The sequence below is a fragment of the Channa argus genome, chromosome 21, assembly GCF_033026475.1.
Source record: "Channa argus isolate prfri chromosome 21, Channa argus male v1.0, whole genome shotgun sequence".
Taxonomy (NCBI): Eukaryota; Metazoa; Chordata; class Actinopteri; order Anabantiformes; family Channidae; genus Channa; species Channa argus.
In genome coordinates this window covers 15,046,805-15,063,834 of record NC_090217.1, presented here as the reverse complement: position 1 = coordinate 15,063,834, position 17,030 = coordinate 15,046,805, and the positions used below count along the sequence as shown (strand labels likewise).

Genomic DNA, 17,030 nt, shown 5'->3' with positions numbered 1-17,030 from the left:
GATATGTAAGCTGCCCACACCATCAGAGATGCAGGCTGATAACAAGCTGGATAGTCCCTCCCCTCTTTAGTACGCAGGACATGGCATCCATGGTTTTCAAGAAGAATTTAAAATTTTGATTCCTCTGACCACAGAACGGTTCCATTTAGAACACGGCAGCATTTCTGGATCATGTTCACATATGGTTTCTTCTTTGCATGATACGGCTTTAACTTACATTTGTGCATTGCACAGTGAACTGTGTTCACAGACAGTGATTTCTGGAAGTGTTGCTGAGCCCATGCAGTGATGTCCAGTAGAGAATCATGTCTGTTTTTAATGCAGTGTTGCCTGAGGGCCCAAAGATCACACGCAGCCTTATCCTTTGTGCACGGAGATTCCTCCTGATTCTCTGAATCTTTCGATGATATTATATAGTGTAGATGCTGGGATCTTCAAAGTCTTAACAATTTTACATTCAGGAACATTTTTCTGAAATTGTTTCACAAATTTTAGATGCAGTTTATCACAGATTGGAGAATCTGCCCATCTGTCTGAAATGCCTTTTGTACCCAGTCATGTTACTGACTTGTGAACCTCATTTGTTGTCAACTGCTCCTCTATTTTTTTTTTTGCAGCAATTATTTTTTCAGCCTTTTGTTGCCCTTGTTCATACTTTTTTTGAGATGTGTTGCTGCCATCCAATTCAAAACGAGCTCATATTTTCAATGAAATGGTAAAATATCTTAGTTTTAACATCTGATATGTTGTTTATGTTTTATTTTCAATAAAATATGGCTTGATGAGATTTGCAAATCATTGCATTCTGTTTTTATTTATATTTTACACGCCGTCCCAACTTTTTTGGAATTTGGGTTGCATTTCAAGACAATACTCTGCTCAAGATAATACGTTACAGTTATGTTACAATACATTATAATTACCTTTTAAAATATTGTTTTTCAATGATAACTAGTCCTTTGTGATAAGACTCTATGAATTAGCCTCTATTGATTAATACACAGTGTAACTTCTGGAAAGATGTCTCCTCCTTCACTGAACACTCTTTTCCCATTTGCTCACAGTTATCAGCATATTGGATGATGGTGATATGATAATGAGTAGATTTAATGTGATATGTCTTGAGTATGAACACAAAGAGGTGAAAGATTGTGCTAATGTTACTGAAGGGCAGAAATATATTTTTCCTACATGTATCATGTAGTGTAGGAATTGTTGGTGTGTGGATTGTGTTATTTTATTTATTATTTATTTCTCTTTGTTTGGTCCCTTGCAAGCCCCTACACTTGTGTTAAGATGTGGGTCTTCTTTGTGTGTGCATATGTTTCTGGGCCAACCTTGAACCTATCAACCTCTGCTCAGGTAGATAGCAAAGTTTTGCCCTTTAGCGCTCACCTGTCTTCTGTCGTATTTTCTTCCCCTTTGCTCTTTGTCACTGCACGGCGAGATGAAGCCGCCAGTCTCGGCTCGCTGGAAAACCCCATTCCCACAATACTAAGGTTCCATTGCAGCCACAGTCAGACAAGCAATCTTGTTAATCTCATGTTTCCTCTCCACACTCTGAGGAAGGACAAAGATGCTGTTTTGATTTGTGGATTGAACCAAACATGTTTCTCAGTTATGAAGTAGTTCATTGTTTTATCCGTAAGTCCAGATTAGTGACCTCTATGAGTTTACAAAAGTGAAGTAGGTACATTTCTGCAGCTCTACCGCCGACAGTCCCACAGTCACACTTGGGTGCTTATTACTATTTTGTAATGGAAACAATAGTTTGATAGGAAATGTCCCTACCTCATTACTTGAGTTATATAGTGTAGTCTCTGTTTGTGGGAGGCCTAATATATCATCACAAATGATTTCAGTAATAATGACCATGCTGCACCTGTTTACTTATCGTTTCCCTCTCTCTTGCAGTCATCCAGTTTGGTTTCGTCTCTTTGTTTGTGGCTTCATTTCCACTCGCTCCCCTGTTTGCCCTGCTCAACAATGTCATCGAGATCAGGCTGGATGCCAAGAAGTTTGTTACAGAGCTACGCAGGCCAGTTGCTATACGGGCTAAAGACATTGGTAAGCTCGTTGACTTGGATCAGAAAAGAACCACATACACAATAAACCAGAATATGTTGAATGTTGATCATTTTCATGCAGAAAAATCCGACGAAAACAGGAGTATCAACATCTCCCCTGTAATCCTCTAAATCGCTATTTCAAACATCAGGAAAGAATGTCGGGGAAAGACTGCAGATATGGATTTTATTATCTGATGAGCTAATTGTTTTAAACTAGATGAATCCTATTTCTGAACGTATAGTATAAATGCATTGTAGTATTGCATTCATGTGTAACTCAATAATGAGAAGTGGTAAGAAGGAGACAGCCGTTTCAAAGTTTCTCCTTTTTTTAGACACTCCTTTTTTATTTACAAGACTTTCAACAAGTTGCATTAACACCTAAATTATTAATATCAAGAGATGAAAGTGCCCGGAGACAGAATCCTGGGGCAGCAGTAAGCAAGTCTGCACTGAGTCTTCTCCTGAGCTCAGTAAAGCTAATTACTCATTAATCAGATATATACTGTATGCAGAAAATCAGCCTTCATTTTGGTTTGACCTTGATCAAGTTTATTAGGTTTGCTAAACTGAAAGGTTGCAGATTGTAAGGTCTGTTTATCAGGACTCTCAACCCAATGCACTGAAACAATGTGGAATGATAACATGGACACAAATATGTACCCACTTTTGTTCTTTTTTTCTTCAGGTATATGGTACAACATACTGAGTGGGATGGGGAAATTCTCAGTCATTATAAATGTAAGTATTTATGGAATGTCCCACATTTTATTATGTATGAATAAGCCAGCTATATACACAATGATGCCTAAATACAGTTACTACACCACCCTGAAGGCCCCACTGTACATAAATAATTTTTACTCTATAATAAACCATCATCTTAATTAGTGTTCAGGGGAGGTGATGTTTACTCTCTAGGTGTCTTTACAGTACATTTAAAATTGTGAGACAATCAGTTGGACTAGTTTGCAGTGCAAAACAGAAAAGGATTAAAGAGACAGTCTGCTGGGTTTTTGTGTGATGTTTAATTATGTGTCATGAGGAGAACTACAATTACTACCTGTGTGTAACTTTAAAGAGCTTCATCAAGTCTGAAAGCTTAACGATTCCATAATATTTGTGGCTATATTCAATTGTCATTGCATAGGCAGTAGCATGACATGTAAATATAACAGAAATAATAATTGAATGCATACATATTGTATAATATCTTTTACTGACATGTTAGAGTATGGGATTTAAGTTTTATCCTGTTGTCAGTCTCTGCTGGAACATTTTGACATATCATCCATGTGGCTGCACAGATTGTCTAGTTCAGACTTAAAAAACTACAACTAAATTTAAAACTAAATACAGATTAACTATATTATGAATGTCATCAGTTATGCTCTTACGAGATTCTAGAATCATGAATTTAAACCTGCTGATCTGTGGAGGTCAAGTGTATGTGTGGGACTTGAAGAAAGTTCTTCTTAGGATTTGTCTTTAGGTATCTAACTAAGCCCTATTCCGTTTACTTTTAATACTAACCAGATTTGTGGAGGATTTGGAAAAACAAGCAGCAGGAGTCTTTTTATGTATTCAAGAACTTTGAGGCAGTGGGTACACATACCCACAGTACACACAGTACACACAAACTACAGGATAAAACGATTTTCTTTTTTCATTCTTTTTTTTTTTTTTTTTTTTTAGAATTGCTTATATGAGAAAATTGTCTCATACTGCCTTTTTCCCCTTTTTCTCTCTGGAGGCCTTTGTGATATCTTTTACATCTGACTTCATCCCTCGGCTTGTCTACCAGTACATGTACAGTCCTAATGGCACCATGCATGGCTTCATTGACCACACACTCTCCTACTTCAACGTGTCTAATTTTAAACCCGGCACAGCACCAAACAGCTTGGAAGACAAAGACATCACTTTCTGCCGGTAAAAACACACACACACAATCACACTCACACACACATACAGCATACATCTTAAGGTTACAAATTTTTGCTTACACCAATACAAGGACAAAACAATGAGTTCTATAAAATCAATATTGTTATTGATTTAGCAACAATTGTCACCTTGTCAATACATTCAGTGTTTATGCTCTTTACACTTTATATGTGTATAGACATTCTGGCTTTTTTGTTTTCTAAAATATCTTCAAAACATTGAAGGCATTTAATCTATTTTAACATCAGTGGAATTTAGTTTGGGGAACTTGGTCCAAGTGGATAAAACAGCCAATCTCTGTCTTGTCACAGCTTATAACTTTGACCTCACTGCAATTACACATAATCTCCCCTTCAGTCTCTGTATCTTGCTTATTTCAAGGACGGCGTCCATTAAAGTCAACAGATGGGTGTCTCTGTTATGTCCATGTCTTACCAGTTCTTTAATTTTCTTTTTAAACCTTTATATTTGATAACACACTGCAAAGCATCTGCACAAGCTGGAAGCGAAGCAGAACAATTACTGCATTTCCCTTTTACTTTCAAACTTGTCATGAAGCAATTCACTCATTTCTGCAGAATACGACATATGCTTGTCTGTTAGTGCTAACAAGGTATGTAAAGAAAAAAACAAGTGGGAAAAAGTTGACAAACTTACTTATTTGCCATATTTGGCAAAGCTATATGTCTAAGTCGGACATGTGTGAGTAATTTCAAATCTGAAACTCTGACATCTGATGGCCAAGTTTAATTTGAGATGCACATTTGCGCTAAATCAATACTACACATATCTATAGATACACACACACACACACACAAACAAATCCTAAGACAACGACGGCGGATATGAAAAATACTGTCACGCCAACGAAGATCCATTACTGCATAACCCAAAGACAGTGCACTATTGTATCTTCTATGCGTTTTCGCTTATGCCAGTGGCAAACATCTCTTTCATAACATCAGTATAAAGCGCTGTAGATGAAAAGGTCATGGATGCCGGCGCCCACAGACAGCTAAGCCCGACCTGATGTTACATAAGATAGCAAAGAATTACAACGCAAGAATACAGTCTTTGTGTCAGTAGAGTGTGATGCGTCACGCCCGAAACACGACAAGATAATGTCCGCCTTCAACGCGTATAAGCGTGAAATTAGCTGGAGGATGGTTCAAGAGGGATGTGTGTGTGTGTGTGCCGTGTTTATGGCGTACGTTCCCACTGTGTACTGTGTGTTAGCTGCTGATGTTTGGGTAACGCCTCTGGGCTCAACTCAAATGATACAATTCATTGTGTGATTCAAAGTATGTCTGATGCTCCTGACAGGTCACAGCTTTCCTTTTATTTTTATTTTTTATTTAATTTGGGGACGCTAGTTGTATGAATGAATACATGCAGGATCGAAAAAAGAGGTCAGAAATGGATAATGATGCAAATTTAAGTAAGTTCAAGAGAAGTGAGAATGTGCTTGGCACTTAGACGTAACAGCAAAAAAAGGGGATATGAATGGATGGATGGATAAATGGGTGGTATGACAGGGGTTAAATGTTTTAAAGCTTTTATCACATTTAAAAATGTTAGTGTGGGATGACACTTCATGCGTCACTGTACATCTATGCAAATATGTTCTCTTTACTGCTAAATAATAATGTAGTAGAGTAAACTATACATTTTGCACACTGGTTACACTGAGTGCCACAATCCAGCCTGAGGGTGTAATGGCCGAACCAAATCCGAGCTGGACAAGTACATTGCATCACATATGGAAACCTGACCCAAGCCTCACACAATTGAGTTGGTGCTGGGTTTTTCTAATACGAGCACTTATCATGTGGCCTGGTAGCTCAATGCATAGAGCAGCAGGGTGGAATGCAGAAGTCTGCCGGATCAAATCCCAGCCTCCCCACCAGGTGTGTCCCCGTGCGAGACACTCAGCGCTAGCTCCACGGGGGCCCCCCACCACGGGGGCCCACTGCTCCCAAAGGGTGGTGGGTCGCAACCCAACCCAAAACCTTGGGTAACAACAGGTCCTATCCGTTCAGGCTCCGCTCAGATGTCCACATCCTAATCAGAACTGCACACCTTGAAGGGCTTTTTTTTTACTGTTTGCATTCACACTGCCAGTAGGAACGTTACATTGATTTACAGTATTCCTGTATTGTGTGCTTTGAATCTGCAGAAATGTGTTTTTAACGTTGCCTTCAGGCGAATAGGTTGAGTCTGACAGCAGCTTTTATGTTTTAAAATTAGCTACAGCATTTAAAAGTGCTGCAAAGTGCTGCGGTAAATTAACAAGCGATGAATCAAGGTGTTTTGCCTCCCCTGACTGACAGCAGACCTGTTGGTCACTCTCAAGAGCTGGGGTGAATGATGGATCAATTGAGCGCAAGTGGGTACTTTCTTGTATGAAAACAGGTCAAAATTGTGGCATAATAGCAGTGCTAGGACAGGCCACATCTAAATTGGTACTTACTTAAGAAACTGACATAATAGCAGTCAGCTTTGAGTCGGGATCAAATTCTAAAAGGTCTGATGACAAACAGTCACTTGAATAGAAAAAACTCAACATTAGAGACACCTGTCCTTTGACTACTATGACAAGTAGTATTTTCCCCTTCTTGCATTTTAAGTGTTCTTTGCCACTGTGTAAATTGTAGAAAACCAAGAAATCGCTCTATAAAATAAAATGGCATGACTCTTGTGGTGTGGTGCTCCAGGAGGCACCACATGCTGCCTAATGCGAACACTTTGGGAAATCACTGCAGCTCGCATACCTTTGTGCGATATGAAGACTAGCTGAAAAGACATTCAGCTGGATATATTTATTGCATAAATATTTCTGTTCACCTTCAGTAGAATTGTTATCATTGTATTGCTATTGCTAAAAATGTTACCTAAAGATTAAATCTTCAGTTGTTTAAAGCAGATTTATTTGCAAGTCTGCTGAGTTATGACTGAGTCAGTTATGAAAACATCACCAGAGTTTCCCTACAGTTAGTTTTAAATCAAATTATCTTTAGCCAAAGAGGTTTTTATTGTAATTTACAGAAAACAACGTGCAAATATAAAACACAAACAGATAAATGAGCTGTAATACAAAAGAAGAAATAAGGTAAATTAACCAGAATCTTTTGTGATCAAGAAGCTTTATGTGCTACAGGCCTTTGTCTCTTCCAGGATGTGGTTTTTAAAAGTATTATGATAGTGGGAATCTCAGGCTTTTCTCTGCTTCATATCAAGACAGTACTTGCTTTCTGAGCCGACAGGAAGTTGGCGGTGGTCAGGCTTTTATCACCAGGAGTCACCAAGTGACAGCCACAGAGTTAAGGGATGGGTTTTTTTGTCCTTTCTGATTTGATGTCTAAGTGTATCAATAGAAAATATTTGTGTTTTATTCAGTCCTCTTCTGTCATTCTTGAATTATGAAGGACCCATGAATATAGTAACTAATATATGCCACAAAAGACATTTTTGGGCAGGACACTGAACCCCCAACAGGCCTGTCCCCTCCCCAGCTGTGCAGTGCCGGGTAAAGCCCGGTAGAAATTGGGGAGGGTTGCATCAGGAAGGGCATCCTGCGTAAAAACTGCCAAATCAACATGCGGACAATGATCTGCTGTGGTGACCCTGAACTCACGGGATAAGACGAAAGGACAAAGAAAAAAAAGTCATTATACAGTAAACGCTGACATTTGCCTTTTATTAATGAACAACAGTGGGATGGGGTTTGAGATGTTAAAATGTGAATGTGAATTAAACCTATTCACTGTAAAACTGAATAAGTTTCAAGTTAAGGATCAGGACTATTGAAAAACACACTGTTACTTCTTATTCCTAATAATTCTGTGGATTAATCCTAAACCTTGTTGTGATCTGACATAGGGCAAAGTCAATAACATGTCATTCCCAAAAGTATCTGTGAGACTTATTGTCTGCACATAGGCACCGAAAATGTGTAAAAACAGCCTGCAGCTAACCTGACATTCAGAATACAAACTCTAACTAATACATACATGATGTAGATTTTAGGCCCATTTCTTATTTCCCCTCCTCAGCCAAGGGGGCTTGGAGGCTGCCTCTGTTGGAGAGATTGTAGGAAATGAGAACTTGTGTTAAACAGCAGTAAGCAGAGTGACCGATATTAGCCTCTGAGAGTGCTAAAAATAAAGATGAGTTCAGTCAAATCATTTGTCAAGCATATCTATGATTCATAAGGAAATCAAACACAAGATGTAGCCATCACAGCTAACTGTAAGGGGAAATAGATCGGGAGCAACTTCCCAGCTGAACAGATCACTCGGTCATATCCTTTCACCAGCATTGGCTCGTTTACGTGTGTGAACTTTTACAGGTGACAAGTTAACTAAAATGACAATCATTCCATGGCCTTACAGTAGGAAGTAAATAGAGTAATTGTACTCCTGTATTTCTACTACAGAGGTAGTTATAGTAAAATTATCACTACCTATAGAGCCAACACACCTACTTTTTAGAGGAAATATAGCGGGCAAAACCATAGAAAGCAGCAGAGGAACTGAAAAACACAGGTGAGCCTGATAAAACACTGGAAAGGCCATAAAATGACGATGCAGACATGTCGCTGCACACAGTAGACAGTGGGATAATCTTGTTACCATAGTGATAGATACCATAGCGTTACCTGGCAGCAACCATGTTTAGTAATGAGGGGATAGTGCATGTTTGTTTGTGTGTGTTTGGAGGATGGGAATGGTCTGACCCTTGTTTGTCTGAAAATGTATTTCTGGATCCCACGAGGCCTCGTATTGGCAGAAGTGACTCTCTGGGACACACGTACACACAGAACCATACGAACACAAGTCTCTCACGTATTATCCACAATTTCATTGCGAGGTCTCGTGAAGGAATATTGAATCAGATGCTCCAGTTAGTGCCAAGCTGCACTATTCTAACCAAACATGGAGCTTCTTTAAAATGCACACGCGCACAAATACAGGAAGAGTGAAAAGGTTCTTTCACACAAGGGAAAATTGACCGGCGCGTGACAGAACAGGACGTCTCCTTCTACAATGTGGCTCGTGTTGGAGGTTGATCTAGATCGTGTAAATTATCGGTGAGTGAATGAGGAAATTAATAGATCAAAGAAAAAAAGAGAGGGGAGATGGGTTGACTCTCCAAGGCAGCATTCCTCTCTCATGACTGTATAAGGAGAAGAAGTCAGACACAGCTAACACACACGCACACACACATTTTGCCCTCCCTCTGTTATTTCTATACTGCTAGTCAAGTACTTAGTGAGAGTACTTGGCGAGACAGCTCAATCAGGCCATTTAATCTATTTTCGCTACCGAGGAATTTTTTTCATGACTGAGTGTGTGTGTGTGTGTGTGTGTGTGTGTGTGTGTGTACGTGTTAATGACTTGCAACGCTGGGTTAGTTCCGTCAGTGTAAAACTGCTGTGTGTTCACTGTAAAAGACCCAATGTGAAACGTTTTATAGTGCGACTGATGTCTCCCGCAATTTTTGATTAAACTTTTTCATAGATTTCATAAAAACCCAAACTATTGTTTAGTTGTATTTTATTCACATGGCTTAATATGGCTGTGTTTGACACGAGCGAAACAATGTCCTACTACAGTATATATGGCAACAATGTTTTCATCTTTGTATTTGCTATTTCTGTCTCTTTGATTGGCTGTGTTGAGATCAGTGCTACAAAGGCTTATTTTCATTCTTGTAATCGAATGCCTCTCTGATATCTAACTTAATGTCCATCTCAGACGCACTAATTTAGTGTGATGCTGACTGGAAGACTGCTCTATCTGTGGCTCCACAGAATGGAGATCTTTGTCTTTCTTTCTATTTTTATTTTTCTTATCTCTTCTGTATCTTCAGTGGATTAGGAGGATGCATTCTCTGTTTTAAGAGGCTTTTAGAGATTAACGTTAGATAAACTGTCGTTCAACTTTCAACTTTCTAAAAACTTAAGTCCAACCGTAATGTAACAAACAAGCAGAACTGTGTGTGGAACCCAGTCACTCCCCAATTCTGTTCCTCTCTTCAAAAAATAAGAAAGCATTACACTGACGATACTGTAACATATCTACAGACGATTTGTCGTTTTTCAGCACATTATTCTCATTACAGAGTTCACTTTCTGTCACTCTCTGGAGTTCTGTCATGCTGCTTAAACATGACATCACCCGGAGGAGTTTTTCATTATCAGAAGTTCAGATGATGTCATCTGGGGGAGCTCTGGAAAAACATGTTGAACATGATTGTTACCTCCATAGTATGAGCAACACGATGATATATTCTGAACTCAAGGGTCCTTCAAGTGATGTCGTCTGGACGAGTTTTTCTGCTAGAAGGACAGATATTTTGATACAGGGAAGTCAAAAGGAAGTTTAATGTACATGTAGTACCCTAAGTACCACATCCTAAGAAGTTAACACTACACAAACATGAGGAGCATTGCAGCATTAAAACAGCGAGGGTGGTCTTATCTAATCTCAGCAGCACAGTTGTGGATAGTGATGAACCAGTGTTTTAGTCGCCTTTTTAAATGGCACTACTGAGGACCAACGCAAGAATACATATTGTTACATCATAACAATAACACATAGATTGTTTGAGTTACATTTTAAGGTTTTCTTCATCAGGTTATTATCTAGAAGGACATGTAGCTTCAGTTCTAATAGGAAATATCAATATATCTGGAACTGAAAATGGGTCTTTTATTGCTTTTGGGCTCATGAGTTATTAATTTGTTACATACTTAACTTGTCTTGTCTCAAAATGACTCCATCATAAATTTACTTTAAAGTGCAAGACGCAGAGTGATTGCATCCACCAGGAAACAGGAACTACTGACCAAGTAGCTGGTTCATCTAAACTAAGTGCTTGTTTATGTTACTTAACCAGTACGTGTTCATAAAGGCTAATCCACCAGATTTTGTTTTGGTTTGATTTATATATTTATTTTTCAGTTGTTTTTATTTTTATTATGAGCAGATGGTGACAGAAAATAACAACAGATCACATTCCTCCTCGAAACTCCGTAGTTTGCAGTTACATTACCTTCGTGGATCATTTCTCGTTGCACTGCAGCCAACAAATTCAGAAGCAGCAGCGACAGCAGCTCTGGCTCTGCAGCTGTCACATTACTACACCAATCTTTTATTGTTAAGACCTTTTACAGCCTGTTATTACCACCACCTGAACCAAACCTGCAGTCTGTGCAACTTATATCAAGTAATGTCTCGAGCTCAGTTAGTTACCTTGGTTCAAACCAGAAGCCTGAAAATGGCAAACAAGGGAAATATTGTTTCAGTGATACTGAACCATAGCATAACCTGCCATACTTCGGATTTTCCCACATATTCTTCCTATTACTTTGTCTATATTATTATTGTGTTCCCCGAGTCTTCTACCTGTGTTCACTTCTTTTTATTTCTTCTTGCCTCTCTCTCCCTCTGTCTCTCTCTCTCTCTTTATTTAAACATGCTGACCACCATTAGCTCAACATGTGGTTCAACTTTTCTGCTGTTTGTTTTGCCAGGACAATAAAGAATGTACTATAAAGAAAACAGTTGATTGTGCTTTGACTGGGGTCCCAAGCTGTGTGGTGGAGGAGTATGTTTTAATGAGGCTAGTTCTCAGCCTGGTACATATAAATCAAGACTCTGCACTGTGCATCTGCGGTTCCCGGTGGGTGGTGCCTTCCTTGGTTGACACTTAATGCACGTATGCTTTGTTCTAGGTATAAAGACTACAGAGAACCCCCCTGGTCTCCAGACGCGTACCAGTTCTCCAAACAGTACTGGTGTGTCCTGGCTGCGAGGCTGGCTTTCGTCATACTATTCCAGGTATGCGTAGAGACAGAAAGGCTGAATAAAAAGCAAATACTCTGACTGATTGTGCCTGATCAGAATGTAACTAAATATGTGATGTCAGTGATATGTTTCAAATAAGATGGGACAGGGATAGGCTTACTACTGTTATTGCCTTTTAAGCTTTTATAACTACTTTCCCTTTAGCCACTAGAGGTCTTAATGAGACCCCATCAAACAAGACAATTATCACTCCCTACACTCTCTGTACCCCTTACGTGTCCTGTCCTGTTTTCTGAAACTAAGTGACAGACAACGTATTATAAAACTACAACCCAGTCGCCAGAGCAAAGCAAGCTAGCAGAATTGTCAGTTGTTACAGTTTACAGCATTCTGATTTCTCCGTGTGCCTTATATCTATTCTCTTTTGATAAAGACATTTTATTAGCAATAGCAGCTAAGCTAATTAAAGGCAGTGTGTTTGGTCACTGCATGTGACTCTCATCAATAAAAAGCATTTGTCAGTGTGAAACACATAAACAGGATTTAGTAAATTCTCAACAATGCTGCTCCTGTCAGACTTTATGTAGACACCGATTCCCACAAACATCATTATGTACAATGTCCACTGCTATTAAGTGTCCATAAATCTGGGTACTAATATTAAAAGACAGTATAACTACAGAAGCTGCCTGAGGATCTACATGTTTTTACATTTGTATCAGTATTAAAGTCATCCAGTTATTAATGTCTGTACAACCATGGGTGTATTGAAATGCCGTTTGCTAATAGTTAGTTTAGCGCACGTTTGAATGGTGAACAAATAGAAACTAGAGAAATGGGGAAGATGTATTTCAAAGTACAACTATGTGCAATGAAATATTGGGACCTTAAAATTATGCAAACTGTTCCACAATTTACAGTCTGATCTTAAAATACCACTAAGATTAAAAAATAAATAATAAAAGCATAAAAGAAGCCATTAATATGAACTTTCATGTGGCTTTATGAATACTTTTGACATTATAAAGGCTCGGAATGTGCCCATCCACATGGTTCACATAAAGTGCGGTTCATATACTGTACATTTGTGTTGAAAACCTGTTCTTTACGGAATCAGGACCCTTTTAATATCCATGGGGTTAAATGAATGGATGCATCTTTTATCCATTGTCTTCACGTCCATCTGTTTCTTATCTTTTCTCCCTCTTCCATTAGAACTTGGTGATGTTCCTCAGCCTCGTGGTTGCCTGGGTGATCCCAGACGTCCCCAAAAACATTGTGGAGCAACTCAAAAGGGAGAAGAAACTCCTGGTTGACGTCTTCTTGCGGGAAGAGAAGGAAAAATTCCAGCTCATCCAGAGCCTCTTCGCCAAGGACAATGCCTTCCAACCGGGCAGCAACGTGTTCCAACAAGCCCAGGGTGTCCCCACCCCAGGACGCTCTAGCACTCTACCCTTAGGCCAAACTCAGGCCCTGGTTGGAGATGGAGGAGGAGCACCGAGGGCAAGATGTAGGGCCGCCAGCTTCAGCCAATTCACCAGGAAGACGCCCTCACCACCCAGGAAGGAAAATGAAAATTCCAGGCACACTGCTGTGTAACAAAACACACACCTCTGTGGAGCTGCTCCAGCTGGGCCTCCGAATGATTCCTTGGGTGATTCGGGCTGTGTATGTCTCTTGTGTACTATTTTGTGTGACACAGTAGTAGTGCTGTGATAAAAACAAGCACAGCCTTAAATTAAACAATACGAATTCATTGGTTTCAGCGTGGTTGAATGTGCTATGTCCACACTGGTTGAATGGGTGTGTTGCTGTTCCTCTTCGCACCGACTGTTCACCTTATCAAGTGTTATCATTTTTACTTTTTGGTAAAAATAAATGATTCAGCGAGGCCCATTAACGTCATAGCGTAGATAAGCAATAATTACTTCATTAGCCTGAACAATCAAATATTACAAGAACCCGGAAGATAATGGAGACAAAGAAAGACCTTTATGCTAAGGGACAGATTCAGTGACGGACACGTGATCACCATAAACTGACAATGGACAGTGTGGCTCTCTTCTAATGCTGGGGATGTTCATTCTTAATGTGCTTTATGTATTTCTGTTTTTAACTAAATCTGTAGCAGCTACAACAATTCCATATTTCCAATACACGATAGTCTACTATAAGCGTTCATTTCTCCAATGAGTTCAGGAAACATTTCGAATCCACTTTACAAAAACCGTATTGTCTGTCAATACCCATCTGCTGCTCGTTGTTTTTCGACACCCTTCCCCTACGTATTGACGGATGGATGCGTCTGCCAACGTGGCACATCACTGTACGCCACTCATAACTTCCACGATATAATTTTAGGATTAAATGAATATGGACTTTTTTGCTGAATGTAGAATGGCCGTAAAACTACACAGATACTTCATCAGCATTTCTTGATTATGAAATACCAGACTGTATACTTTGACATTGCTGCCGGTGAATCATAAATATGGGTCTTCTGCACACAAATGGATGAACTATGTCTTGCTCAAAGGACGTTTGTGGTGTCACTCTACTTGTAGCAACCATGTTGGAGGTCAGCTGTTGGGAAACAGACTGTAAAGAGATTTTATTTTGTATAACTGGGCCCTTTGGCCATTTCAACATTGATACATCAGATATATGTTTAAATCATTTCAGCTTGTAAGCTAGCAAAATTACCATCTGGTCTAGCTATATAATATGTATTCTGTAGTTGATAACAACTTATAAAACATACTAATTAAATTAGCTTTTTATGTTCAAGTCAAACTGAAAGTTGAATTTTCCTTACTTTTTGTGTATTGAAATATAAACTAAAATGATACATACAATTTAAATGTATTTATTGATTTATTTTTTTGAGGGTTTGTAAGCTGCTGGAATCGCCGTTTATTTATTTATTTATTTATTTTGCTAACCGTTCGGGGCTGGTGTTGCTAAAAGACACCAAGACAACTGTGTGTTCCATATAATACACAACAAATTTCTCACTTTTCTCAATAAACCTACATGGCATAGGTTACACGTTGTCTCTTTCAACATTCAATATTTGGATGGACCTATTGTGCTGTTATGTTCAAATTTCACCTGGAAACTAAAGCCAGAAGCTAACGTGACTATCTTTTTACAGACAAAGTGAAAACTAATTACTGTAACTTAATAATAGTGACATAGATACCCCCCCTTTAATTCATAGTATTTCAACCCCCTGCTGAGTCGGTGGCACCTCCTGCACACTTTACATTAAACAAAGAGGAGCCTCCAGCTAACATCAGCTGTGTCCCTTTCATTGACCCAGTTGGAATCATTGTAATGTATCAGCTAATGTTAAGGCTGTTGGAGTTTATTCTGCAGTAAGTGATATGGTAAAACATTTCTTGGTGCCTACACTTGATATGGGACCACTGCTATGAACAGTCAATATATTTGTTTATATATCGTTGTGATGCAGGTGGTGCTTCAACAGCAGAAACTTGACCCGGCCTGATACGTGCAAAGGTAAAAATGAAAGTAATGTATGCTGTGTCCTGATTTCTTAGCAAAACCTCTTTTAAACTTCAATTCTAAGTTGGAATAGGTCAAACGAGCTCGTTATGGTGTGGAAGACTCAATTCTGCTGCCAAGGTGTCATGTTGGCTGACAACAGACACGTATGCATATGCAGATATTTGGGTTACTTGATGAGTAACTTTGAATTGAAGACCCCCCCAACACAATGTGCCCACATGCTGTAAACATTCAGTGCTGAAACACGCTGTTTTTCCAATGCAACACCAAATCTGTCTGCTACATAAGGACTCAGTGACAGACTGTTGCTTTTTTAACATATTCACATGGATTTAAGACAAAAAAGTTGTGATAGTGGTGTTAAATTGATTTTTGTCATTTAAGAAGCGAAATGTTTTTTTCCTACCAGATTCTTAACTTATTTAGGCTGATTGATGGGTTATAAAATAATTTTACATGTTGTGTGATCTGTTTGCTTTCATGTCGAGGATCTGTTTTTTTTTTTTTTTTTTTTTTTTTTTTTTATTTAATTTTATTTTATTGTCCTTTCTAACCATATTATCCCATTTGGGGATCACCTAACCAAAAGAAACATACTCCAAACAATAAACATAACGGTTGAAACGCGTTTCTGTGCTTGTTGGAATGTGGCATTGCAACCAGCATAATAGTAATACAGTCCCTCCATAATTTTGTGGAATTGCTTGTGATTGTTGCCTGATTTTTAACAGCTTTTCTTAAAAAAAAAAAATTGTTGTGCATGTTGCAATGTTTGTATGATGTTTTAAATTGCAAGGTTGCACAGAGGCCACAGGCAGTGGCTCAGTTGTTAGAGTGGCCGCCTACCGGCCATAGAGGCAGTGGTTCGTGCCCCTCTCTTCCCCACCACGTGTCGAAGTGCCCCTGGGCAAGACACCGAACCCCCAACAGCCCATCCCCATCCCCAGCTGCGCAGTGCCGGTCCCAAGCCCGCTAGAAATTGGGGAGGGTTCAGTCAGGAAGGGCGTCCGGTGTAAAAACTGTGCCAAATCAACATGCGGACAAAAGATCCGTTGCGGCGACACTGAACTCAGGATCAGCCATAAAGGACAAAAATATAATAATTTGAAAATAAAAACACTGAATGTATGGACATGGAAGGACTTTTTACAGCGAATTTAAAATGTGTCTTTGTCTCAGGTCTATGTTTACTTATGCTGGGTTCACTTCTTTTGTGGCCCTCGATATTCTTTTGACCTCAGATATGGTGAAAGTAATTTTTCTTACTGTTTGCCCAGTACAGAAAAAATGATTTTAATCTCATGTTTTGATTCGTTCATTCCTACACGTCCTACAAGTCTTTGTTAGGATCAAACGATTAGAGCAGCACACTAACAGATGTGTCCCAAATAGTAAAGCTCATTTTTCAGTATATCTTAAATGAGCCTCGGCCCAGAGAAGGCAGAAGCATTTCTAGGTGCTTTTTATATTTTGGTCATTTCTTTGCACAATAGACTTTTCAACAAACTATTTTCACTGACAGTGGTTTTTTTAAAGGTGTTCCGGTGGCGTGATCTCCACTAAAGGATCGTCTTTATTTTAAATCTCATGAAGATGGCCGACATTCATTATCAACTTTTATTGTAGTCTTTTGTGTACAGAGATTTGCATGATTTCTCTGAATATTTGGATA

At 39.0% G+C, this 17,030-nt stretch overlaps 1 protein-coding gene across 6 annotated transcripts in view; it reads left to right on the top strand.

The window, feature by feature from the left end:
- The window catches only part of ano2b (anoctamin 2b), a 58,658-nt gene extending 42,706 nt beyond the window's left edge, over nucleotides 1–15,952 (top strand). For all 6 annotated transcript variants that reach the window (XM_067490152.1, XM_067490154.1, XM_067490153.1 and 3 more), the window contains 5 exons: nucleotides 1,915–2,067; nucleotides 2,758–2,810; nucleotides 3,823–4,001; nucleotides 11,755–11,860; nucleotides 13,043–15,952. In XM_067490152.1, the coding sequence (XP_067346253.1) occupies nucleotides 1,915–2,067; nucleotides 2,758–2,810; nucleotides 3,823–4,001; nucleotides 11,755–11,860; nucleotides 13,043–13,426 (875 nt within the window). In that variant the 3' untranslated portion in view covers nucleotides 13,427–15,952. The remainder of the gene's footprint in view (nucleotides 1–1,914; nucleotides 2,068–2,757; nucleotides 2,811–3,822; nucleotides 4,002–11,754; nucleotides 11,861–13,042) is intronic.
- The last annotated feature ends 1,078 nt before the right edge of the window (nucleotides 15,953–17,030 follow it).